Here is a 27,651-nt window from a genome sequence, read left to right on the forward strand (position 1 = left end):
CATGGCATTCATGGGGGAGGAAGAGGAAGATGTGACTTCGACAGGCTCAGCAGGGTGACTCCCTGCATGGAAATCGAGATGGTGGAGGAGACGTGAGTCATGTTTTCTCCCAAAGCGATCACACCCAGGAACTTGGCAGGAAAGAGAGTGTGCCATTTCTAGGGACCGGGACGGCGCCCGCCCGAGAAGTCCCTCGAAGGGAAGCAATGTTTACTTTTCACACTACACCATGGATAGTTTTCCAGAACACTCGGAAAGCCAAAGTTTGCCCATGCCCGGTATTATTAGAAAAGCAGATTTTCTCAACGAAACAAAAAACCAACCAAGTTCGATCTTAAAGGAAGGGAAGAGTTTTAATCAAGCCCTTGGTTCGAAGAGCAAAAGGAAGGCTTCAAAGCAGAATATAACATGTAAACATAACTGATTGAATGTGTCGGAATGGGAGAAAAAAGGAAGAAGAGAAAACACAGGCGTTCCCTGAGTATTCGCGTCGGAAGGAGAACGGGCGAACAGCCTTTTCCGTCTCAAAACGAACAGTTTGGAAAGCGTTTATTCCCCATTTCACGGAATGCTTCGTAGCCGATCTCCGCTTCTTCGGAAATCATCTCAAACAGGAAGAATAAAACAGGGGAATGGCGTCATAAAACACGGAAACGGGTTATAAGTAACATGAACATAGAATGAGAATGAATATATATCCCATTTCCCCAAAAATAGGACATCCCCTGAAAATAAGACCTAGTAGGGGTTTTGCTAAATTGCTAAATATAAGGCCTCCCTCGAAAGTTTTTATATATATATATGTGTGTGTGTGTGTGTGTGTGTGTGTGTGTTTCTCCGAAAACAAGACATCCCCTAAAAATAAGACCTAGTAGAGGTTTTGTTGAATCGCTAAATATAAGGCCTACCCCGAAACTATATATATATATATATAAACTTTCGGGGAAGGCCTTATATTTAGTAATCCAGCAAAACGTCTACTAGGTCTTATTTTCATATATATATATATATATACTGTTTCACCGAAAATAAGACACCCCATGAAAATAAGACCTAGTAGAGGTTTTGCTAAATTGCTAAATATAAGGCCTCCACCGAAAGTTATATATAATATATATATACACATACACTTTCGGGGAGGGCCTTATATTTAGCAATTCAGCAAAACCTCTACTAGGTCTTATTTTCATATATATATACACACGGTTTCCCCGAAAATAAGACATCCCCTGAAAATAAGACCTAGTAAAGGTTTTGCTGAATTGCTAAATATAAGGCCTCCCCCGAAAGTAATATATAATATATATCCTGTTTCCCAGAATATAAGACACCCCCTGAAAGTATGACCTAGCAAAGCTTTGTGTTCATAAATATCGGGATTGGTAAATGTACCATAGATTGTTGTACATGGAAATAATGGTAGTGACAAGAAATTCTTGATAGGATTCGGAGTTTGTCTGGTTATGCTTGTCTGTGATGACCACTACTGTACATGGAAAAATAAGACACCCCCTGAAAATAAGACCTAGTGCATCTTTGGGAGCAAAAAATTAATATAAGACACTGTCTTATTTTCAGGGAAACAGGGGATATATATATATATATATATATATATATATATATATATATATATAGGTTAACTCCTTGGTCCCTTCGTTTGGGTTTGGCTCTGGGAAGACGGTGCACACCCGAACAGGCCGCGTATGATCAGCTTCATTAATAAGATTAGAACGAAAACAGACAAATAAAGGAGAAACACCTCCGCACCCAACACTTGGAAGGCACCCAAATCTGCGGCTGGGAACCGGGTTTGACAAATCTGTGTACATTGCTCAACACACACAAGCAGGTACACACCCATCAGGTAGAACAGAGATGAGTATTACGCAGTCGTCTGGATGCTACTGGATTACATCTAACATTGGGTTGTTGTGTGTGTTTCCGGGCTGTGTGGCCATGTTCCAGAAGCATTCTCTCCTGACGTTTCGCCTGCATCTATGGCAGGCATCCTCGGAGGTTGTGAGGCCTGAAAACCTCACAACCTCTGAGGGTGCCTGCCATAGATGCAGGTGAAATGTCAGGAGAGAATGCTTCTGGAACATCACCAAACAGCCCAGAAAACACACCACAACCCATTGATTTCAGCCATGAAAGCCTTCGACAACACATTATATCTAGCATAAACTGAAGGCCCTGACCCCAGATGCCATAACAACGAGAAGCCGACCCAATTCTCATCTCTGAAAGAGGCGGTCTTGCTTTCCAGGGCAGAAGACGAGCTCAACCCAACGATCCGAAGCAAAAGACAGGGCTTTGTTGAATGAACTAATGACTCTTTCCACAGGGCAAGACATTTGGCAAGAGTGTGGTTCAGAAAGCGTGAGAATCAATGCTTCACAGGACAGAACGGCAGCAGAATGAATACAGATAGACAGCAGAGTCTCGCTTATCCAACATAAACGGGCCGGCAGAACGTTGGATAATATGGAGTCCCTTAAGTCACTAGGCACCTAGAATACTGACAACAAGGACTCCAAGGGTTAAGGCAAGGCAACAGTTTACGGCTCGAGTGGCCCTGCAGGAAGTGCCCGGATGCGGAAGAGGAACGTGGAAGTCAGAGGGAAGGAAGGAGGATGCTTCCACTTCCAGTCTTGCTTCTTTCCCCCTTTTCCTCCCTTCCTCTTCCTTGCCTTTTTCACTCATTGGGAATGGAGAGAGTTGGGGAGCGTTCCTTTAATTGAAGGGGAAATGCTAGGGGGCGTCGGTTAAGATGGGAAGTAGGATAAACAAAGGTCGGATAAGCGAGACTCTACCTTCTTTTGTTAAGCACAATTTTTCAACACGAAAGAAACTCCTTTAATTGAAGGGGAAATGTTGGAGGAAAAGGAGGGCGTCGGATAAAATGGGAAGTTGGATAAGCAAAGGTCGGATAAGCGAGACTCTGCTGTACCTTCTTTTGGAAAGCACAATTTTTCAACACAAAAGAGACTCCTTTAGTTGAGGGGGAAATGCTGGAGGAAAGGAGGGCGTTGATAAAACGGGAAGTTGGATAAACGAAGGTCGGATAAGCGAGACTCTGCTGTACCTTCTTTCGGAAAGCACAAATTTTCCAAAAGAGACTCCTTTAATTGAAGGGGAAATGCTGGAGGAAAAAGGGGGCGTCAGATAAGACGGGGAGTCGGATAAACAAAGGTCGGATAAGCGAGACTCTATCTTCTTTTGGAAAGCACAATTTTTCAACACGAAAGAGACTCCTTCAATTGAAGGGGAAATGTTGGGAGGAAAAGGAGGGCGTCAGATAAAACGGGAAGTCGGATAAGCAAAGGTCGGATAAACGAGACTCTGCTGTACCTTCTTTCGGAAAGCACAATTTTACAACACGAAAGGAATCAAAACATAACCCAAAGCAGAGCAAGCCCCCTTATCCATTCAGTCCTGCTAGGACCTAGTAGAAATTGCAGAAGCAAAGCAAGTGGAACTGGAATGACACCCCAAAAGGCAATCTAGAATGTCCTCTCTCAAACCAACCAACCCCCCCCCCCCCCCCCCAATCCATTCATTTATGAGGAAAACCTTCTTCGGAAAGCTGCTTAGGATGCAAGGAGAGGGCGCTTGCAACTTCTCCGACCGGCGGTTTCTTCCTTCCCACCCATCTTGTGGTGGGGAAACTGGTTTGGCTAGGCCTGGGGCATGCACATCCTTGCCTCCACCACGCAAGTCAGGTTGAGCAGGTCAAGGAACGAGGAGGGAACCTGAACGAGCGAGCGACGGGATGGGTGTGTTAAATAGGAGGCGGTTTGCAATTGAACCTCGTGTCATCACAGAATGTGACAAGAGAGAATTAATACTGCGCCCATGCTCTCCTCCACCCACCTGAGATGCAAGTAAAGGGCAGAAGTAACTATCCGCATCGAACCAAAGGCAGACTCTTAAAAGATCTAATTTGGGGAGCAAGAGGAAACCTCCAGACCACACTGATGGCACAGATCCAACACACCACCAGTTCAGCCAAACTTCTCTCCAAGTCAACCCAACTCTCAGGCAAAACCAACTAAGAGACACCACAGGTTGGAGAACCACACGAGATGGGTGAGAAAAGAGAACAAGGGAGTCCATGCAACCTTAACTATCTTTCGCCGCTTCTCCCCGATCCACGCAGATCCCAAAGGCACCCCAAAACGCTCGGGATCTCTGCTGAAATGTTCCACTCCTGCTAGAGATTTGTTGTCAAGGAAAGCCATAACAAACGTATTGGAAGAGGAAAGGGGGGAGTTGACAGAAGAGAATATATGTTCTAGGGTTCATTGGTTAGAGATTTCTTTTGTGTGCGCGCAAATTATATAGAAATATATTTATATATATTTGTATGGCCCTAGGATTATTACGATTTGTAGTTGGAAGTAAGCCACATTAAACCTTCGTAGAGTCCTTCGCCCGACGTGGCGCACGAGGGCTGGACGTACCAATTCCTGTCCCTAATGCGCGTGAGGCCCAGTTTCTCTTGGATCTCGTGAGGTTTCATGGCGTCGGGGAGGTCCTGCTTGTTGGCAAAGACCAGAATGATGGCGTCCCGCATCTCCCGGTCGTTGATGATGCGGTGGAGCTCCTGCCGCCCTTCGTCGATCCGGTCACGGTCGGCGCAGTCCACCACGAAAATCAACCCTTGGGTGCCGGTGTAGTAGTGTCTCCAGAGGGGCCGGATCTTGTCCTGGCCCCCAACGTCCCAGACGTTGAACTTGACGTTCTTGTAGGTCACCGTCTCCACGTTGAAGCCGACGGTCGGGATGGTGGTCACTGGCTGGCCCAGCTTTAGCTTGTACAGGATGGTGGTCTTCCCAGCAGCGTCCAGGCCCAGCATCAGGATCCTCATCTCTTTGTTGCCAAAGATCTTGGATAGCATCTTCCCCATGGCTGCGGGCGAGGACTACAGTCCATACAAGGCTGGAACGGAAGAAGAAAAAGAGGGACATCAGTGGGATCAAGAACAAGCCTATTTCCATCCCTTGCTTATAAATGTTGTAGGGGTAGCTGCTGTTTCCTTTGCCTGTTGTAGGCAGGCACATACGGCTACACTAGAATCTGGAGGAGTTAGATCTGACTCTTTCCCAACTGAAGCTTTATCACATTCTTTACAAATGTTGTAGAGGTAGCTGCTGTTTCCTTTGCCTGTTGTAGGCAGGCACGTATGGCTACACTAGAATCTGGAGGAGTTAGATTTGACTCTTTCCCAACTGAAGCTTTATCACATTGTTTACAAATGTTGTAGAGGTAGCTGCTGTTTCCTTTGCCTGTTGTAGGCAGGCACATACGGCTACACTAGAATCTGGAGGAGTTAAGATCTGACTCTTTCCCAACTGAAGCTTTAGCACATTGTTTACAAATGTTGTAGGGGTAGCTGCTGTTTCCTTTGCCTGTTGTAGGCAGGCACATACGGCTACACTAGAATCTGGAGGAGTTAGATCAGACTCTTTCCCAACTGAAGCTTTATCACATTATTTACAAATGTTGTAGAGGAAGCTGCTGTTTCCTTTGCCTGTTGTAGGCAGACACATACAGCTACACTAGAATCTGGAGGAGTTAGATCTGACTCTTTCCCAACTGAAGCTTTATCACATTGTTTACAAATGTTGTAGAGGAAGCTGCTGTTTCCTTTGCCTGTTTTAGGCAGGCATGTATGGCTACACTAGAATCTGGAGGAGTTAGATCTGACTCTTTCCCAACTGAAGCTTTATCACATTGTTTACAAATGTTGTAGAGGTAGCTGCTGTTTCCTTTGCCTGTTGTAGGCAGGCACATGCGGCTACACTAGAATCAGGAGAGGTTGGATCCAACTCTTTCCCAACCAAAGCTTTATTGCATTGTTTACTGCAAACACACACACTACGAAAGTCTCTGTGTCTCTGGCTCCTTTTCACCAAGCTTTTGGTGAATGCTAATGCTGCTGAAAAAAGTTCCAGCTAAGCAGAGAATGCGCATTAAAAGTGTTTGTAAAAAGATACTTCACAGTTGGAGGTTTTAATTGAGATACACAAAAACTACAGAAGCCGATGCTCTATTATTTATTATGCAAATAAATACATAATAAATATAATTTGTTGTTGTTGTTCATTCGTTCAGTTGTTTCTGACTCTTTGTGACCTCATGGACAAGCCTACGCCAGAGGCTCCCTGTCGGCCATCACCACCCCCGGCTCCTTCAACAATAAATATAATATAATAAATATAATATTGCAAGTAAAAAATAATATAATATAATGAATATAATATAATAAATAATATAATATGTAACAACATAATAATCTAATAAATATAATATTGCAAGTTAAAATAATGTAATAAAATAAGTAACTAAAAATTAAAAATATGATATAATAAATAAATAATATAATAATTATTTCTTTTATCGTGTCAGGAGCAACTTGAGAAACTGCAAGTCGCTTCTGATATGAGAGAACTGGCTGTCTGCAAGGACATTGCCCAGGGGAGGCCTGCATGATTTGATGTTTTTATCATCCTTGTGGGAGGCTTCTCTCATGTCTCCGCATGAGGAGCTGGAGCTGATAGAGGGAGCTGATCCGCCTCTCCCTGGATTCGAGAGGAATATAATAAATAAATATAATAAATATAATAAAAATGTAATAATATAATATCTAATAAGATAATCTATATAAATAAAAATGTAATGTTCGTTTGTGGGATTAACAGAACTCAAAAACCACTGGACGAATTGACACCAAATTTGGACACAAGACACCTAACAACGCAATGTATGTCCTTCACTCAAAAAAATTGATTTTGTTATTTGGGAGTTGTAGTTGCTGGGATTTATAGTTCACCTACAATCAAAGAGCATTCTGAACTCCACCAACGATGGAATTGAACCAAACTTGGCACACAGTTCTCCCATGACTAAACAGAAAATACTGGAAGGGTTTGGTGGGCAGTGTCCTTCAGTTTTGGAGTTGTAGTTCACCTACATCCAGAGAGCACTGTGGACTCAAACAATGATGGATCTGGACCAAACTCTAGACAAATACTCAATATGTCCAGATGTGAACACTGGTGGAGTTTGGGGAAAATAGAATCTTGACATTTGGGTGTTGTAGTTGCTGGGATTTATAGTTCACCTACAATCACAGAGCATTCTGAACCCCACCAACGATAGAATTGGGCCAAACTTCCCATACAGATCCCCCCATATGGGCCACAGCAATGCGTGGCAGGGGACGGCTAGTAATCTAATAAATATAATGTTGCAAGTAAAAATATAATATAATAAATATAATAAAAAGTAATAATATCTAATAAGATAATAAACTAATAAATATAATATATTAAATAATATAATATACACATATAATGAATATCTAATAAATACAATAATGTAAGCTAAAATATAATATAATCTATATATATAAAAATGGAAAGGGTGTTCAACGGGACAGCAAAACGCGAACACCCCCTGACGAAAACTCACCAAATTTGCCGTGTACATACCTCAACCCACAAGGTATGCACAACACTCATCAAAATTCCAAACAACATTTCAACAAACTCACAATTACAAAAACCAACTGAGCATGCGAAGTGCCCAGGGGAGGAAGTACACACGCAATGCACACTGGGAACTGTAGTTCTAGAACGCGGCCTGCTCGCTGGGGGGCAGGATGCTGCGCGAACGGAGAAAGGAAGGAAGGAAAGAAAGGAAGGAAGGAAGGAAGGAAGGAAGGAAGGGAAGTTGAGAAGGTATATGAAAGAAGAAAGGTAAGAAAGAAAGAATACAGAGAGAGAAGGAGGATGGGAAAGAAGGGAGAAAGGAAGGAAGGAGGAAAGGAAAGAAAGATAGAAAAAAAGAAGAAAGGGAAGGGGAAGGGAAGGTATCAAAAGGAAGGAAGGAAGGAAGAAAAGAAGGGGAATTTGGGAAGGGGAAGAGAGGAAAAAAGCGAAGGAAGAAGAGAAAGGGAGGGAAGAAAAGAAAGAAAAGGAAGACTGGAAGTCAAGAGCGAAGGAAGGAAGGAAAGAGATAGAGAGGGAAGAAAGGAGAGAAAGAGGAAGGAAAATAAAAAGGGAGGAGGAAGGAAATAGGAAGAGAAGGAAGGAGGAGAGAAGGAAAGAAAAAAGGGAAGGGAGGAAAGACGGAGCAAAGGAAGGAGAGAAAGAGGGAGGCAAGGAAAGAAATAAAGAGAAGGTAGGATGGGAGCAAAAAGCTAAGGAAGGAAGTAAACAGGTAGAGAAGGAAGAAAGGAAAGAAGAAAAGGAAATGAAGGAAGGAGTGAAAGAAGGAGAGAAAGAGGGAGAGAAGGTTGGCCACAGCAACGCGTGGCGGGTAAAGCTAGTAAATATTATACATGTAACATAGTATAATTAATTCTGCTCTGCCTTACTCCTAGTATATGACCCAATGTTGTAATGGAATCAGGGTTTTCAGGGTCAATTACTATTAGCTGGTAATGGTATCACCTCTTTGGCTTCATCTGCCATCCCCACAGTAGAAAATGATTTGTCCCAGAAATATTTTAACATTGTGATTTAGGAACTCTGGCTGATATAATACAAAGTCTTTTGGGGTGACTTATTCTCCAATAGGAAATGATGATCCATTAATAATACAAAAGACCAACAGTTTCCATGCTAAAACTGGCTTACTGACACAAATCAACACAGATACTTGGATTTTGGGACTCACTTTTGGGGTCCTCGTCTGTGTGGGTTGGTTTACTTATTTAATTTACTTTATTTCCTGCAAAAAAGAAGAATCTATATTTCTCTTGATACAAGAGTTTTCGAACCCAGTGCTATGAAAAGCACTCCATTGCAACAGTTAAAAACATACTCAAACATCGTAAAAAGATAAGCGCACTGCATTCCCTATTAAAAGATTACTTTGCCACAGTAACTTAAAAGCAAAAGGCTTGTCTCAATGGAAAGTTATTTGCCAAACGGCGGAAAGGTGACAAAAGTAGCATTCCCTCCTGACGTTCCACCCACATTTATGGCAGGCATTCTCAGAGGTTGGGAGGTCTGTTGGAAACTAGGCAAGTCAGGTTTAGATACCTGTGGAATGATGTCCAGGGTGGGATAAAGAATGCTTGTCTGCTTGAGGCAAGTGTGAATGTTGCAATTGGCCACCTTGATTAGCATTTAATTGCCTTGCAGCTTTAAAGCCTGGCTGGTTGCTGCCTGGGGGAATAAAGGGCAACACTCAAAAAACAGGGGAATTTAGGCAAAAATCAGTCAGGGCCAGCTAACACCTCCAAACAAAGGATCCCATGGGTTTCCACTGACATTAATTCTAGTCGAGTCCGACTCTAGAGGTTGGTGCTCATCTCCATTTCGAAGCCGAAAAGCCAGCGTTATCCATAGACGCCTCCAAGGTCATGTGGCCAGCATGACTGCATGGAGCACCGTTACTTCCCACAGAAGTGGCTCCTATTGATCTACTCACATTTCCATGTTTTCGAACAGCTAGGTTGGCAGAAGCTGGGGCTAACAGCGGGAGCTCACCCCTCTCCCCGGATTTGAACCGCCGACCATCAGATCAGCAAGTCCAGCAGCTCAGCAGTTTAACCCGCTGCACCACCAGGGGCTCCTATAGGTAAAGGTAAAGGTAGTCCCCTGACATTAAGTCCAGTCATGTCTGACTCTGGGGTGTGGTGCTCATCTCCATTTCTAAGCCGAAGAGCCAACACTGGCCATAGACACCTCCAAGGTCATGTGGCCAGCATGACTGCATGGAGCACCGTTACTTCCCACAGAAGTGGTTCCTATTGATCTACTCACATTTCCATGTTTTCGAACTGCTAGGTTGGCAGAAGCTGGGGCTAACAGCGGGAGCTCACCCCTCTCCCCGGATTTGAACCGCCGACCATCAGATCAGCAAGTCCAGCAGCTCAGCAGTTTAACCCGCTGCACCACCAGGGGCTCCTTTAGGTAAAGGTAGTCCCCTGACATTAAGTCCAGTCATGTCTGACTCTGGGGTGTGGTGCTCATCTCCGTTTCTAAGCCGAAGAGCCAGCATTGTCCGTAGACACCTCCAAGGTCATGTGGCCAGCATGACTGCATGGAGCACCGTTACTTCCCACAGAAGTGGTTCCTATTGATCTACTCACATTTCCATGTTTTCGAACTGCTAGGTTGGCAGAAGTTGGGTCTAACAGCGGGAGCTCACCCCACTCCCTGGATTCGAACCGCCGACCTTCAGATCAGCAAGTTCAGCAGCTCAAGTAGTTTAACCCGCTGCACCACTGGGGGCTCCTATAATAATACTATATTTAATCTATATTATACGATATTTCATCAACATTATACTGCCCCGGTGGCGCAGTGGGTTAAAGCACTGAGCTGCTGAGCTTGTTGACCAAAAGGTCACAGGTTCAATTCCAGGGAGCGGCGTGAGCTTCCGCTGTCAGCCTTAGCTTCTGCCAACCTAGCAGTTCGAAAACATGCAAATGTGAGTAGATCAATAGATACCGCTCCGGCGGGAAGGTAACGGTGCTCCATGTGATCATGCTGGCCACATGACCTTGGAGGTGTCTATGGACAATGCTGGCTCTTCGGCTTAGAAATGGAGATGAGCACCACACCCCAGAGTCAGACATGACTGGACTTAATGTCAGGGGACAATCTTTACCTATACTATATTTAATCTGTCTGTTTTAGCCATGTTGTACCTTAGCTCAAGCTGCGAGAGGGGGGTAACAAATAAATTATTATTATCATTATTTATATGATCTATATGAGCCTTCCAATATAATATAATATAATATAATATAATATAATATAATATAATATAATATAATTATATATGGTATAAATATAGTAGTATCATTATTGTAATATTCAGTATTATATCTATATATTTATTATATTTATATCTATAAAATAAAAATGTAATGTTTGTTTGTGGGATTAACATAACTCAAAAACCACTGGATGTATTGACACCAAATTTGGACACAAAACACTCCTAACAGACCCGCGAGTGAACATCACTCAGAAAAACACTGAAAAACACAGCAGAAGAGACTTAAAAGCCAAAAAAATAAAAATTACATTACAATGCATGAACAAAACCATATATATATATATATATATATATATACACATACACACACACACACACACACACACACACACACACTAGCCGTTCCCTGCCACGCGTTGCTGTGGCCCACTCTGGTGGTCATGGGGGTTCTGTGTGGGAGGTTTGGCCCAATTCTATAGTTGGTGGGGTTCAGAATGCTCTTTGATTGTAGGTGAACTACAAATCCCAGCAACTACAACTCCCAAATGTCAAGATTCTATTTCCCCCAAACTCCACCAGTGCTCAATTTGGGCATATTGAGTATTCATGTAGAGTTTGGTCCAGATCCCTCATTGTTTGAGTCCACAGTGCTCTCTGGATGTAAGTGAACTATAACTCCCAAACTTAAGGTAAATGCCCACCAAACCCTTCCAGTATTTTCTGCTGGTCATGGGAGAACTGTGTGCCAAGTTTGGTTCAATTCAATCATTGGTAGGGTTCGGAATGCTCTTTGATTGTAGGTGAACTATAAATCCCAGCAACTACAACTCCCAAATAACAAAATCAATTTTTTTGAGTGAAGGACATATATTGGGTTGTTAGGTGTCTTGTGTCCAAATTTGGTGCCAATTTGTCCAGTGGTTTCTGAGTTCTGTTAATCCCACAAACGAACATTACATTTTTATTTATATAGATTAGCTGTACCCGTCACGTGTTGCTGTGGCCAACCTTCCATCTTTCTCTCCTCTTTCCCTCCTTCCATCACTCCCTCTTTCCTTCCTTCCTGTCTTTCCTTCCCTTTTTTTTCTTCCTTCTCTATCTCTTTCCTTCCTTCCCCCTTTTTCTTTCTCTTCTGCTGTCTTTCTTTTATTCCTTCTCTTTCCTTCCCTCCCTCTTTCTCTACATCTTCCCCCTTCCTTCTTTCCCTTTTTTCTTTCCTTCTCTCTTTCCTTCCTTGTCTAACTTTCCTTCCTTCCCCCTTTTTCTTTCCCTCCCTCTTTCTCTCCTTTCTTCCTTCTATACCTCTTTCCTTCCTTCCTTCTCTCTTTGCTTCCATCTCCCTTTCCTTCTTTCCTTCCTTCCAGCTTTCTCTTCTTCTTTCCCTCCTTCCTTTGCTCCCTCTTTCCTTCTTTTCTTTATCTCCTCCCTTCCTTCTCTACCTCTTTCCTTCCTTTCTTGGCTCTTTGCTTTCATCCTTCCTTCTCTCCCTCCTTCCTTCGCTCCCTTTTCCCTTCCTTTCCTTTCTTTCTTTCTCCCTTCCTTCTCTACCTCTTTCTTTCCTTCCCCCTTTTTTCTTTCCCTACCTCTTTCTCTTTCTTCCTTCTCTACCTCTTTCCTTCCTTTCTTCTCTCTTTGCTTCCATCTCCCTTTCCTTCTTTCCTTCCCTCCCGCTTTCTCTCCTTCTTCCCCTCCTTCCTTTGCTCCCTCTTCTTTTCTTTATCTCCTTCCTTCTCTACCTCTTTCCTTCCTTTCTTGGCTCTTTGCTTTCCTCCTTCCTTCTCTCTTTCTTTCCTTCTCTCCTTCTTTCCCTCCTTCCTTCGCTCCCTTTTTCCTTCTTTTCCTTCCTTCCTTTCTTTCCTTCCTTCTCTACCTCTTTCTTTCCTTCACCCTTTTTTCTTTCCCTCCCTCTTTCTCTCCTTCCTTCCTTCTCTTTGCTTCCATGCTTCCTTCTCCCTTTCCTTCTTTCTTTTCCTCCCTCTTTTTTCTTTTCTTTCTTTCCTTCCCTTCCCTCCCTTCTTTTCTGTATTGTCAATTATCTTTTCGTCATTTAGCTTTTTGGGGCTTTCAAAGTCCCTTCTGCTGTGCTTTTCCGTGTTTTTTTGAGTGAAGGGCTTACATTGGCCTGATAGGTGTCTTGTGTCCAAATTTGGTGTCAATTGCCCCAGTGGTTTTTGAGTTCTGTTAATCCCACAAACGAACATTATATTTTTATTTATATAGATGATCAAGATCTGCAATTTTCCAACCCTGGTCCAACATTCAAACGACATTATCTTGGTGGCTGATATGAAATAGCAAGGAAAGTGCTATTACTTGGCCAATAAAGGCAAGTTGATAAATGTTTTGAAGGGTTTCTTCCATAGACAGAAGTTTTCCATTATCAGCTCCTTCCAAAATGTCTATTTTCAAATGGGAACAGGAAGCGAGAACGATGCGGCACCAATTGATAGACAAAAATGCCCAAAATCACATTCAATTGCATTTAAAAACAATCTGAGTTTTCCAATCGCATCCCAAGATAATGATTGGCAGCTTCCTCCTTGTCATATTTGAGATTTTTGTAAAATTAATTTGATATGTGCCCCACTTATCCAAACTGAGACGGGTAAAAAAACAGGTCGCAAGTTAGCATCGTTAAAGCCCGGCTCAACCAATTATAATATTACAGCGCAATTGGATTAACAGCCACAAAGGAGTGCAGCAGATCCCCGCCGGGGTCAAAGCCACTCAATTAGTAATGCTGCCCGAACGAAATATTATTTTGAGTAAACAATCAGGCACATCGAATCACTCTCAACAAAAGATTCCCCCTAGGCACTTCCAAGCCATTAAAGTGGTCAGTTGAAACATTCACACCTAGCTCCAACAGACAAGAGTCCTTTGTCCCACCCTGGTCATTCCACAGATATATAAACCCATTTTCCTATTTCCAACAGACCTCACTACCTCTGAGGATGCTTGCCATAGATGCAGGCGAAACGTCAGGAGAGAATGCCTCTAGAACATGGCCATATAGCCCGGAAAAACCTACAACAACACAGTGATTCCAGCCATGAAAGCCTTCGACAATACATTAAAATATTATTTCCCTCCAAACGAAAGCATACAGTAATGGGGCCTGGCTAGAATCATGTGGCAGAGAGTTCCACAAAATAATAATTTTGGTGAATGTAGATTTCTATTTACACAATGCACTCAATAGGAAAGGAAGAGGAATGTGTGGCTATTAGTCATGACAACTAGTGGCCAATTCCAGAGATGAAACAATCAGGGCCAGTGAACACCTTCCAACAAAGGATTCCCACAGGCAGGAAGCAGGCAGGCTTTGAAGCTGCAAGGCCATTCACAGCCTATTACTAGAGAACACAGAAATGCTGGACCACTCTAACAACCACCATGTCAGGCTACACAGAGACGCCATTGAAATTCACACCTTCCAACAAAGGATTCCCACAGGCAGGAAGCAGTCAGGCTTTGAAGCTGCAAGGCCATTCACAGCATATTAGTGGAGAGCACAGAAATGCTGGACCACTCTAACAACCACCATGTCAGGCTACACAGAGACGCCATTGAAATTCACACCTTCCAACCTTCCAACAAAGGATTCCCACAGACAGGAAGCAGTCAGGCTTTGAAGCTGCAAGGTCATCCAACACTTATCAAACTGGTCAATTGCAACATTCAGACAAGAGTTGTTTGTTAGAGGCAAGTGTGAATGCTGCAATTGGCCACCTTGATTAGCACCGAATGGCTTTGCAGCTTCAAAGCCTGGCCTCTTCCTAGACAGAGCATATTATTGGAGAGCACAGTAATGCTGAACCATTCTAACAACCACCATGTCAGGCTACACAGAGACGCCACTGAAATTCACACCTCCCAACAAAGGATTCCCCCAGGCAGGAAGCAGCCAGACTTTGAAGCTGCGAGGCCATTCAATGCTTATCAAACCGGCTAATTGCAACATTCACACTTCGCTCAAGCAGACAAGAGTTGTCTGTTGGAGGCAAGTGTGAATGTTGCAATTCGCCACCACAACCATGTCAGACTACACAGAGAAGCCATTAAAATCCACACCTCCCAACAAAGGATTCACCCAGGCAGGAAGCAGCCAGACTTTGAAGCTGCAAGGCCATTCAATACTTATCAAGCTGGCCAATTACAACTTTCACACCTGCCTCTATAACAAACAAATCTTGTCTGCTTGAAGCAAGTGTGAATGTTGCAATTGGCCACCTTGATTAGCACCGAATGGCTTTGCAGCTTCTAAGACTGGCTGCTTCCTGGACAGAGCATATTATTGGAGAACACAGAAATGCTGGACCATTCAAACAACTACCATGACAGGCTACACAGAGACGCCATTGAAACTCACACCTCCCAACAAAGGATTCCCCCAGGCAGGAAGCAGCCACGCTTTGAAGCTGCAAGGCCATTCATTGCTTATCAAGCTGGACAATTGCAACATTCACACTTGCTTCAAGCAGACAAGAGTTGTCTGTTGGAGGCAAGTGTGAATGTTGCAATTTGCCACCTTGGATGGCCTTGCAGCTTCAAAGCCTGCCTGCTTCCTACGTGGAGGAATCCTTTGTTGGGAGGTGTAAACTGGCCCCGATTGTTTCATGTGACATCCCACAGATATATAAACCCCACTTGTCCTAGTTTCCAACGGACCTCACAACCTCTGAGGATGCCTGCCATAGATGTGGGCGAAACGTCAGGAGAGAATGCTTCTGGAACATGGCCATACAGTCTGGAAAACTCACAGTAACTCAAGGAATTACCTTGCTTTCGATTTTATTTTTTAATATTTGCTTTAGTTGGGTTTGTTTAAGCTTTTGTAAGCTTCCCCAATTACTGGAAAATAATAATAATAATAATAATAATAATAATAATAATAATAATAATAATTCATTATGTTTGTTTTAGCTTTTGTAAGCTTCCCCAATTACTGGAAAATAATAATAATAATAATAATAATTATTATTATTATTATTGTTTTAGCTGGGTTTGTTTTAGCTTTTGTAAGATCCCCAATTACTGGAAAATAATAATAATAATAATAATATCTATATTTTTGTTTTAGCTGGGTTTTCCTTTAGCTTTTGTAGGCTGCCCCAATTACTCGAAAATAATAATAATAATAATAATAATAATAATATCACCATCATCATCCATCGTCCTCTTTCAGGGTTGCTTCTTATCTCCAAACTGCATCATCTCTCCGGCTGCACGTCCAACCACTTCCTTTTTTAAAAATACCTTGCAACGTGCTTCAGCAACGCTTCTCTTTTTCTCACCTTTTGGTCCTGATCCCCGTATGCAACTGATATAAACACCTGAGAATGTTTGCAGGTTGGAAAAGCTGATCCATCCAACACCTAGAGAGTGACTGCCAGCATTTTACCAACAAGGACCCCCAAGTATACTTCCAAATCTACATGACCTGATTGTTTTTCCCCCAAACTCACTGAGGACTAGAAACTTGCACAGTCATAAGAACAAAAATACAATGACGGTTAATGGAGCTGAGGCCAACTTCTGGAAAAGAGCCCAGTGAACCAGCGGAGGAGTTTCCTTTGGCATATGTCTCTGGAGCAATATGGAAAAAATAAGACCCCCATCTACACTGGCATATAATCCAGTTTCTGGATCCAGATTATCTGTTTTGAATTGGATTATATGGCAGTGTAGATGCAGCCTAAGACACATTCAATAATTTGTTGAAATGAATGACGTGTGTGTGTATATGTGTGTGTATTTGTGTATATATGTGTATGTATATATGTGTGTATATGTATGTATATATGTGTGTGTACATGTCTGTATGTATGTATATATGTGTGTATGTATGTATATAGGTACTTTACTATATATGTGTATCTATGTGTGTGTGTGTATGTATGTGTGTGTGTATATACGTGTATGTATGTATATATATACACACACACGTGTGTGTATATATGTGTGTTTATATATGTGTGTATGTATATATGTATGTATATATATATATGTATATGTGTATGTATGTATATATATGTATATGTGTGTACATGTGTGTGTATGTATATATGTATGAGTGTACATGTGTGTATATGTGTATATATGTGTGTGTACATGTGTGTGTATGTATATGTGTGTGTATGTATATAGGTACTTTACTATATATGTGTATCTATGTATGTATGTGTGGGTGTGTGTATATATATATACGTGTATGTATATATATGTACATGTGTGTATATATGTGTTTATATATGTGTGTATGTATATAGGTATGTGTGTGCATGTGTGTATGTATGTATATATGTGTGTATGTATGTATATCGGTACTTTACTATATATGTGTATCTATGTGTGTGTATGTATATATGTATGTGTGTGTGGGTGTGTGTATATATAGGTTTGGATTATATGGCAGTGTAGATGCAGCCTAAGACTCATTCAAAAATTTGTTGAAATGAATGACGTGTGTGTATATATGTTTATGTATGTATGTATGTGTATATATATATATATATATAACAGATATATGTGTGTATATATGTATATGTATGTATATAGGTACTTTACTATATATAAGGAGTCCCCGGTGGCGCAGTGGGTTAAACCCTTGTGCCAGAAGGACAAGACCGACAGGTTGTAGGTTCGAATCTAGGGAGAGCACGGATGAGCACCCTCTGTCAGCTCTAGCTCCCCATGCGGGGACATGAGAGAAGCCTCCCAACAAGGATGGTAAAACATCAAAACATCCAAGCGTCCCCTGGGCAATGTCCTTGCAGACAGCCAATTCTCTCACAGCAGAAGCGACTTGCAGTTTCTCAAGTCGCTCCTGACACTACACACACACACACACACACACACATATATATGAGAGACTAGTTTCATACTTGATCTCACTGCCAAACAGAACTAGGATGACTTCATTGGCACTAGCCACCTTGGTGGAAGCATGAGAGTTGTAGTCCTACAAGCTCTGAGAGCTGTTCAGCAGTGGAACTCTCTGCCCCAGAGTGTGCTGGAGGCTCCTTCTTTGGAAGCTTTTAAGCAGAGGCTGGATGGCCATCTGTCGGGGTTGCTTTGGATGCAATTTTCCTGCTTCTTGGCAGAATGGGGTTGGACTGGATGTCCCACGAGGTCTCTTCCAACTCTATGATAAGCGATACCAGCCGTGCATGGGGATGTTCCCATTTTACAGAATGGGGAAACTGAGGCTGGGAGTCAGCGGCTGCAGCCCACAGGAAGTCAAGGCCCTTTGGCCTCCCTTTTGCTGTCACAAAACAGAGAGGCGCTTCCTGTTCTCTGGAGTGAAGCCAGCGCCTCGCCCAAGGCCGTGCAAGGAGCCCCATGCCTCCCAAAGCAAGCATTCATGCTTCACAATCTACACAAGAGAGAGAAAAGCAGCCTGTCTGACTCCCTCCCACTTCTCTTTTCCAAGCCAGGACGATTGGGAAGAGTCTATCCAAGGGTGCATGCACACTCATGGGGTGCATCTACACTGTGCAATAAATCAGGTTTGACACCACTTAAACCACCCTGTCTTAATTATATAGTAGTTGTGGTTTCACAAGTTATGGAGCCTTCTCCAACAAAGAGTGCAAACTACCCAAATTCGGAGATCTGAACTCATGGAGTGTGTCTACACTGTACAATTAATCCAGTTTGACACCACTTAAATAACCCTGTCTCAATTATATAGTAATTGTAGTTTCACAAGTTATGGAGCCTTCTCCAACAAAGAGTGTGAAGTACCAGAATTTGGAGATCAAATTCATGGGGTGCATCTACATTGTACAATTAATCCGGTTTGACACTACTTCAACCACCCTGTCTCAATTATATAGTAGTTGTAGTTGCACAAGTTTTGGTGCCTTCTCCAACAAAGAGTGCGAACTATCAGAATTCGGAGATCGAACTCATGGAGTGTGTCTACACTGTACAATTAATCCGGTTTGACACCACTTAAACCACCCTGTCTCAATTATATAGTAATTGTAGTTTCACAAGTTTTGGAGCCTTCTCCAACAAGAGTGCAAAGTACCAGAATTTGGAGATCGAATTCATGGGGTTTGCCTGCACTGTACAATTAATCCGGTTTGACACCACTTAAACCACCCTGTCTCAATTATATAGTAGTTTCACAAGTGTTGGAGCATTCTCTTCCAAAGAGTGCAGACTACCAGAATTTGGAGATCTGAACTCATGGGGTGCGTCTACACTGTACATACAATTAATCTGGTTTGACACCACCTAAACCACCCTGCCTCAATTATAAAGTAGTTGTAGTTTCACAAGTTTTGGAGCCTTCTCCAACAAGAGTGCGAAGTACCAGAATTTGGAGATCGAATTCATGGGGTGTGTCTACACTGTACAATTAATCCAGTTTGACACCACTTAAACAACCCTGTGTCAATTATATAGTAATTGTAGTTTCATGTGTTTTGGAGCCTTCTCTAACAAAGTGCGAACTACCAGAATTCGGAAATCGAATTTATGGGGTGCGTCTACACTATAGAACTAATCTGGTTTGACACCACTTAAACCACCCTGTCTCAATTATATAGTAATTGTAGTTTTACAAGTTTTGGAGCCTTCTCTAACAGAGTGCAAACTACCAGAATTCGGAGATTTGAATTCATGGGGTGCATCTACACTATAGAACTAATCCGGTTTGACACCACTTAAACCACCCTCTGAATTATATGGAATCCTGGTAGTTGTACTTTCACAAGTTTTGCAGCCTTCCAAAGAGTGTGAACTACCAGAATTCCATCACACAATCTAGTTCAAGTGGCGCCAAACCGCATTAATTTTCTAATGTAGACAGTTTTTGGAATCTGAAACCTAATCAAAGTTTGAAGGTCACGCTCAAGTTCGCCGAGACTCGTAACGCTCCGAGACGGGTTTCCCGGAAACAGGAAACATTCATTTCGAATCTGGAATTTAATTTGGAGCCAGTAAAGTTCAATTACACACTGGAACGAAAAGAAGTCGCACAAGTTGTGGGTGAGTCTCACAACTGGAATTTCTCCTCTCCACCCACTTCACCTGTTTGCGCTTGCATTTCGGGCGGTTTTTAGATCTTTCCAGGACAAAATCCTGGGCAAATTACACACACACACACACACATATATACATATACATACATACATACATTACTTATATACATACATATACATACACATTACATATATATATATTTATTTGAAGGGTTTTTTCCCCCTCCCCAAAAGTGTCTCTTTTAGGCAAAAGTTGAACAAGGATGTAAGTGAACTACATCTCCCTTAAATCACCGTCAATTCATCCCAAATCCCTCCAGTATCTTCTGTTGGTCATGGGGGTCTCTGTATGAGAAATCTGGCCTAATTCTATCGTTGGTGGGGTTCACAATGCTCTTAAATTGTAGGTGAACTATAAATTCCTGCAACTACAACTCCCACATGTCAAGGTCTATTTCCCCCAAACTCCACCAGTGTCTACATTTGGGTGTATTGAGTATCTGTGCCAAGTTTGGTCCAGATCCATCATTGTTTGAGTCCACAGTGCTCTCTGGATGTAGGTGAACTACAACTCCCAAACTCAAGGTCAATGCCCATCAAATCTCTCCAGTATTTTCTATTGATCATGGGAGTCTCTGTATGGGAAGTCTTGCCCAATTCTATCATTGGTGGGGTTCAGAATGCTCTTTGATTGTAGGTGAACTATAAATCCCAGCAACTACAACTCCCAAATGACAAAATCAGCTCCCCCTCCCAACCCCACCAGTATTCAAATTTGGGCGGTTTGTGCCCAATTTGGTCAGGTGGATGCTCTTTGATTGTAGGCGAACTATAAATCCCAGCAACTACAACTCCCAAGTGACAAAATCAACTCCCACTCCCAACCCCACCAGTATTCAAATTTGGGCAGTTTGTGCCAAATTTGGTCAGGTGGATGCTCTTGGGTTTGTGCCCAATTTGGTCCAGTGAATGCTCTTTGATTGTAGGTGAACTATAAATCCCAGCAACTACAACTCCCAAATGACAAAATCAACTCCTACTCCCAACCCCACCAGTATTCAAATTTGGCCAGTTTGTGATAAATTTCGTCCGGTGAATGCTCTTCAAAAGTAGGTGGACTATAAATCCCAGCAACTACAACTCCCAAATGACAAATCAATCCCTCTCCAAAACCCACCAGTATTCATGATCATAGGCAAACTACAAATCCCAGCAACTACAACTCCCAAATGACAAATCAATCCCTCCCCAAACCCACCAGTATTCATGATCATAGGCGAACTATACATCCTAGCAACTACAACTCCCAAATGACAAACCAATCCCTCCCCAAAGTTTTGGGCGTATCAGGTATGAAATGAATGAAAATACATCCTGCCTATCAGATATTTACATGACGATTCATAACAGTAGCCAAATTAATTGTGAATTAGTGAAAATAATGTTATGGTTGGGGGCCACCACAAATGAGGAACCGTATTAAGGGGTCGCGGCATTAGGAAGGTTGGGAAACACTGCAATTGAAGGACAGGTGAGAAAACATCAAGCCTCGTGCAAAATGCAACATTCGCTCGCACGAGGTGCAAAACTAATGATGAAGTAGTGAAAATAATTTTATGGTTGGGGGTCACCACAACACGAGGAACCGTATTAAGGGGTCGCGGCATTAGGAAGGTTAGGACAGGTGAGAAAACATCAAGCAGCGTGCAAAATGCAAAATTAGCTCACACGAGGAGCAAAACTAATTGTGAATTAGTGAAAATAATGTTATGTTTGGGGGTCACCACAACACGAGGAACTCTATTAAGAGGTCGCGGCATTAGGAAGGTTAGGACAGGTGAGAAAACATCAAGCCTCGTGCAAAATGCAACATTCGCTCGCACGAAGAGCAAAACTAATTAAGAAGTAGTGAAAATAATTTTATGGTTGGGGGTCACCACAACACGAGGAACTCTATTAAGGGGTCGCGGCATTAGGAAGGTTAGGACAGGTGAGAAAACATCAAGCCTCGTGCAAAATGCAAAATTCGCTCGCACGAGGAGCAAAACTAATTATGAAGTAGTGAAAATAATTTTACGGTTGGGGGTCACCACAACACGAGGAACCGTATTAAGGGGTCGCGGCATTAGGAAGGTTAGGACAGGGGAGAAAACACCAAGCCTCGTGCAAAATGCAAAATTCGCTCGCACGAGGAGCAAAACTAATGATGAAGTAGTGAAAATAATTTTACGGTTGGGGGTCACCACAACACGAGGAACTCTATTAAGGGGTCGCGGCATTAGGAAGGTTAGGACAGGTGAGAAAACATCAAGCCTCGTGCAAAATGCAACATTCGCTCGCACGAGGAGCAAAACTAATCATGAAGTAGTGAAAATAATTTTATGGTTGGGGGTCATCACAACACGAGGAACCGTATTAAGGGGTCGCGGCATTAGGAAGGTTAGGACAGGTGAGAAAACATCAAGCCTCGTGCAAAATGCAAAATTAGCTCACACGAGGAGCAAAACTAATTGTGAATTAGTGAAAATAATTTTATGGTTGGGGGTCACCACAACACGAGGAACCGTATTAAGGGGTCGTGGCATTTGGAAGGTTAGGACAGGTGAGAAAACATCAAGCCTCGTGCAAAATGCAAAATCCGCTCGCACGAGGAGCAAAACTAAATGCACAACTTTTCGTTTTGTTTTGGTTTTTTTTTCCCCCTCCACAACTGTTTCAAAATGGTCGCTGTGCAAAAGTTCCTTCCCTTCTTTGGCAGCTCTGTACGGAACGAGAGAGTGAAAACACACTCACACACACGCACACACAACGCAAGGCCTCGAAATAGAGATCTGGGTGGAAAGAGTGAATTCATAGATTCATACAAAGGTCCTCCTCATTGCAGACGGCAGCAAAGCGAGAACTCAATTGGGTCAAGGAGAAGGACAAACCTCGTTGGAGAAATGGGACGAGACACGATGTCAAGAAGGTCTACGACGGGTATCAATCCCGATTTCCGACCCCAAATAAGTTTCCAAAGTCTTGCAAAGGCAAGGGTGACTCCCAGATCCGGTCTCGAAACTAGAAAGGAACTTTTTTGCAAATCTGAAGTCTAGTAATTTTCCAAAAGCAAGTCTCGCTCGTTTGCAATCGAGTCTTCCAATCGAGTCTAAAGCCTTCCCCGAACCCGTTCGCAAGACCCACCTCTGGCGACACGCGTCCCGGAGAAGCCGATCCTGTCTAAACGGCAGTTTTTTAATTCAAACCGATGCAGATCCCACCCCTGCGAGACGAGGCGGAGACGCGATCGCCTCCTCTGGAGGAGAGGGAAAATTAATAATAATAGGATTGGGTGCATCTACACTGTTGACTTAACACACTTTTACACCACTTTGAATGGAATCAAAGGTGTTAGATACTTCTACCAGGTCTGGGCAAACTTGGGCCCTCCAGGTGTTTTGGACTCCAACTCCCATCATTCCTAACAGCCGGTAGGCTGTTAGGAATGATGGGAGTTGGAGTCCAAAACACCTGGAGGGCCCAAGTTTGCCCAGACCTGGTCTTACAGTGGTATCAAACTGTGTTAAGTCAGCAGTGTAGATGCACCAAGGCAAAAAATGGAGAGGGGGATTTATATTCTTGATTCCTCTCTAAAACAGGTTCAAGCTGAGATGCAAAATCCCAGAAACTCATAACATTGAGCCACAACATTTAAAGTGGAATCAAACTGTGTTAACTGTACAGTGTAGACACGCCCCCCTAAGGAAAAGCTTTGGGATCAACTTTCTTGATTCATCTCTAAAACAGGTTCACGCTGAGCTACAAAACCCAAGACAATGCAAAACCCAAGAAAATACGTAACATTGAGCCATGGAATTTAAAGTGTTATCAAACTGTGTTAACTACACAGTGTAGATGCACTCCCCTAAGGAAAAGCTTTGGGGTTCTTGATTCATCTCCAAAATAGGTTCACGCTGAGCTACAAAACCCAAGATAATGCATAACATTGAGCCATGGAATTTAAAGTGGAATCGAACTGTGTTAAATGTACAGTGTAGACGCGCCCCTAAGGAAAAGCTTTTCTCAATTCATCTCTAAAGTACAATTTTCTCGATTCATCTCTAAAATACAAGGTTCAAGCAGAGCTACAAAACCCAAGACAATACATGACATTGAGCCATAGCATTTAAAGTGGAATCGAACTGTGTTAACTGTGCAGTGTAGACACCCCCCCCCCCAAGGAAAAGCTTTGGGGTCAATTTTCTCAATTCATCTCCAAAATAGGTTCAAGCTGAGCTACAAAACCCAAGAAAATACATAGCATTGAGCCATAGAATTTAAAGTGGAATCAAACTGTGTTAAATGTACAGTGTAGACACACCCCTAAGTAAGGCAAAGCTTGGGAGTCTATTTTCTCGATTCATCTCCAAAATAGGTTCACGCTGAGCTACAAAACCCAAGAAAATACATAACATGCTAAGCTACAAAACCTAAGAAAACCATAACACTGAGCCACAGCATTTAAAGTGGAATCAAACTGTGTTAACTGTACAGTGTAGACACACCCTTAAGGCAAAACTTTGGGGTCGGTTCTCTCTATTCATCTCCAAAATAGATTCATGCACAATTTCTGCAAATCAGTGTAAATTCCACCCTGTTGGGTTAATTTCTACCGCTTTATGGGAGTTGTAGTTTTACAAGGTCTTTAGCCAAATGGTGTATCCGCACTGTAGAATGAATGAATGAATGAATGAATGCAGTTTGAATCAACTTGAAACTGTTAATGGGCCTTCCCGGAGTTGTAGTTTGTCCTTGGTCCTCTTCGAACGGCGAAGGCCTCGTGAAACTACAACTCCCATAGCTTCATAGCCTTCAGCTGTGGGAGTTTAAAGTGATGTCAAACTGCATTAACTCGACGTGTACAATATGCACCATATGCATCAGTTAATGCACCATGTATTAAAGGTGCCATATATACATATATATATGCACCATGTATTACAGGCATGTATATATATGCACCAAAGGCAAAATAATACATGGCGCATGTTCTACACTGTTGAGTTAACGCAGTTTGATGCCACTTTAAACTCCCACAGCTCAAGGCTATGAAATTATGGGAGTTGTAGTTTCACGAGGCCGTCGCCATTTAAAGAGGACCAAGTCCTCACCGAACTACAACTCCCAGAACGCCCATTCAGAGTTTCAAGTCGGTTCAAACTGCATTCATTCATTCTCCGGTGCGGACACACCGTTTGGCTAAAGACCTTGTAAAACTACAAACTCCCATAAAGTGAGCTAGAAGACCACGTAAAACTACAAACTCCCATAAAGTGGGCTGAAGACCTCATAAAACTACAACTCCCATAGAGTGGGCTAAAGACCTTGTGAAACTACAAACTCCCATAAAGTGGGCTAAAGACCTTGTGAAACTGCAACTAAAGACCTCGTGAAACTACAACTGTAAAGTGGGCTGAAGACCTCGTAAAACTACAACTCCCACAAAGTGGGCTAAAGACTTTGTGAAACTGCAACTAAAGACTTCGTAAAACTACAACTCCTGTAAAGTGGGCTGAAGACTTTGTAAAACTACAAATTCCCATAGAGTGGGCTAAAGACCTTGTTAAACAACAATTTCCATAAAGTGGACTGAAGACTTTGTAAAACTACAAACTTCCATAAGGCGGGCTAAAGACCTCGTAAATCTACAAACTCCCATAAAGCGGGCTGAAGACCTCGTGAAACTACAAACTCCCATAAAGTGGGCTGAAGACATAAAGTGGGATAGAAGACCTCGTAAAACTACAACTCCCATAAAGTGGGCTTCATAAAACTACAACTCCCATAAAGTGGGCTGAAGACCTCGTAAAACTACAACTCCTATAAAGTGAGACCTTGTAAAACTACAACTCCTATAGAGTGGGCTAAAGACCTCGTGAAACTAAAGACCTTGTGAAACTGCAACTAAAGACCTCGTAAAACTACAACTCCTGTAAAGTGGGCTGAAGACCTTGTAAAACTACAACTCCCATAAAGTGGACTAGAAGACCTTGTGAAACTACAACTCCCATAAAGTGGGCTAAAGACCTTGTGACACTGCAACTAAAGACCTTGTAAAACTACAACTCCCATAAAGCGGGCTAAAGACCTTGTAAAACTACAAACTCCCATAAAAGTGGACTAGAAGACCTCGTAAAACTACAACTCCCATAAAGTGGGCTGAAGACCTCGTAAAACTACAAACTCTCATAAAGTGGACTGAAGTGTAAAACTACAACTCCCATAAAGTGGGCTGAAGACCTTGCAAAACTACAACTCGGTTGCAAAGTGGATTTGTTCTGATACATATCAGGCCTGGGGCCAACTTGGGCCCTCCAGGTGTTTTGGACTACAACTCCCACAATTCCTAACAGCCGGCAGGCTGTTAGGAATTGTGGGAGTTGTAGTCCAAAACACCTGGAGGGCCCAAGTTGGCCCCAGGCCTGATTGAGATGGAAGTAAAACTATAACTCACATATAGATAGATAGATAGATATAAACAACTCACCTTAGAAGAAAGGGAAAAGAATATATATATATGTATATTAAAAAAATTAATTAAAAATGCAAAATAATTAATTAAGAGGGGGGAAATGTTTTCTCTCCTTCTCCTCCTCTTCTTTTTCTTCCCCCCTCCTTTTCCTTTCAGGGGTGGGAGGGGGTCCTTGTCTCCTCCAAATCTGTTGGGAAGAAAAGTTTCTTTTTTCCTCTTCTCTCTTCCCCCCCTCCTGCTGACGTCACAATCGGCGGGCACTTTTGATGATCACGCGCGTTCGCGGCTGCTTCCTTCCACGTTCCGCGGGGCGGGGGCTCTTCTCTCTTTCTTCTCTTCCTCTTCCAAAGTCACCCCAAAAGAGAGGCTTCTTCCTCCTTTTCCCTGCAAGGCTTTGCTTTGCTTTGCTTTCCTCCCTCGCCCTTCCAGGCTGAGAGGCTTCTTCTCCTCTTTGCTGCGGTTCTGTCCCGGAATAGGAAAGGGCGCGGACTCCAAGACTCTTTCTCCTCCCTGCAGCCTTGCGGGCGGCACTGCGCATGCGCCCGCCGGCCTCTTAAAGGGCCAGTACTCCCCTTTTTTTCTTTCTTTTAAGCTCCACACCCACTCGCTGCCGTTTTTTTTGCCCACTTCCTATAGCATTCTAAAGTGGAATCGAACTGTGTTAACTCTACAGTGGAGACGCACCCTTAAGGCAAAGCTTGAGGGTCATTTTTTGCCCACTTTCCTATATATAGAAGTTACTTTTCTCTTTAGGGTAGTAGTTACTTTTTGTCTTTAGGACTCCACTAGAGTTAAAGCGGTATCAAACTGTGTTAACTCTGCAGTGTAGATGCACCCAGGGTTGAGACCTATTATTTGCCCTCTGCAATGTAGATGAGACCTATTTGCCCACTTCCTATATATAGAAGTTACTTTTCTCTTTAGGGTAGAAGTTTCTTTCTTTCGGACTCCATGAGAGTGACTCCATGAGAGTTAAAGCGGTATCAAACCGTGTTAACTCTGCAGTGTAGACGCACCTAGGGTAAGTCCTATTTCTCCACTTCCTATTATAGAAGTTACTTTTCTCTTTAAGGTAGAAGTTACTTTTCTCTTTAGGGTAGAAGTTACTTTTCTCTTTAGAAGTTACTTTTTTTCTTTAGGACTCCATTAGAATTCTTTAAGATAGAAGTTACTTTTCTCTTTAGAAGTTACTTTTTTCTTTAGGACTCCATGAGAGTTAAAGCGGTATCAAACCGTGTTAACTCTGCAGTGTAGACGCACCTAGGGTAAGTCCTATTTCTCCACTTCCTATATATAGAAGTTACTTTTCTCTTTAGGGTAGAAGTTACTTCTTTTCTTTAGGGCGGGCCGCTCCCAGGATTGCATCAAAGCGGTATCAAACTGTGTTAAGTCTGCAGTGTA

At 42.6% G+C, this 27,651-nt stretch overlaps 1 protein-coding gene across 4 annotated transcripts; it reads right to left on the reverse strand.

The window, feature by feature from the left end:
• Positions 1 to 3,536: 3,536 nt before the first annotated feature.
• LOC137094704 (ADP-ribosylation factor 6-like) lies at positions 3,537 to 26,780 on the reverse strand. 4 transcript variants are annotated; one of them, XM_067462022.1, is made up of 2 exons: positions 26,266 to 26,780; positions 3,537 to 4,941 (listed from the first exon to the last, which is right to left on the reverse strand). In XM_067462022.1, exon 2 carries the CDS (start codon positions 4,907 to 4,909, stop codon positions 4,382 to 4,384), a length of 528 nt encoding a protein of 175 aa, XP_067318123.1. In that variant the 5' UTR covers positions 4,910 to 4,941; positions 26,266 to 26,780; the 3' UTR covers positions 3,537 to 4,381. The 4 variants fall into 4 exon arrangements, with proteins under 4 accessions (XP_067318123.1, XP_067318125.1, XP_067318124.1 ...); XM_067462024.1 differs by lacking the exon at positions 26,266 to 26,780 and adding an exon at positions 22,923 to 23,015; XM_067462023.1 differs by lacking the exon at positions 26,266 to 26,780 and adding an exon at positions 22,670 to 22,913.
• Positions 26,781 to 27,651: the final 871 nt, after the last annotated feature.

This window comes from Anolis sagrei, chromosome Y, assembly GCF_037176765.1.
Source record: "Anolis sagrei isolate rAnoSag1 chromosome Y, rAnoSag1.mat, whole genome shotgun sequence".
Lineage (NCBI taxonomy): Eukaryota > Metazoa > Chordata > Lepidosauria > Squamata > Dactyloidae > Anolis > Anolis sagrei.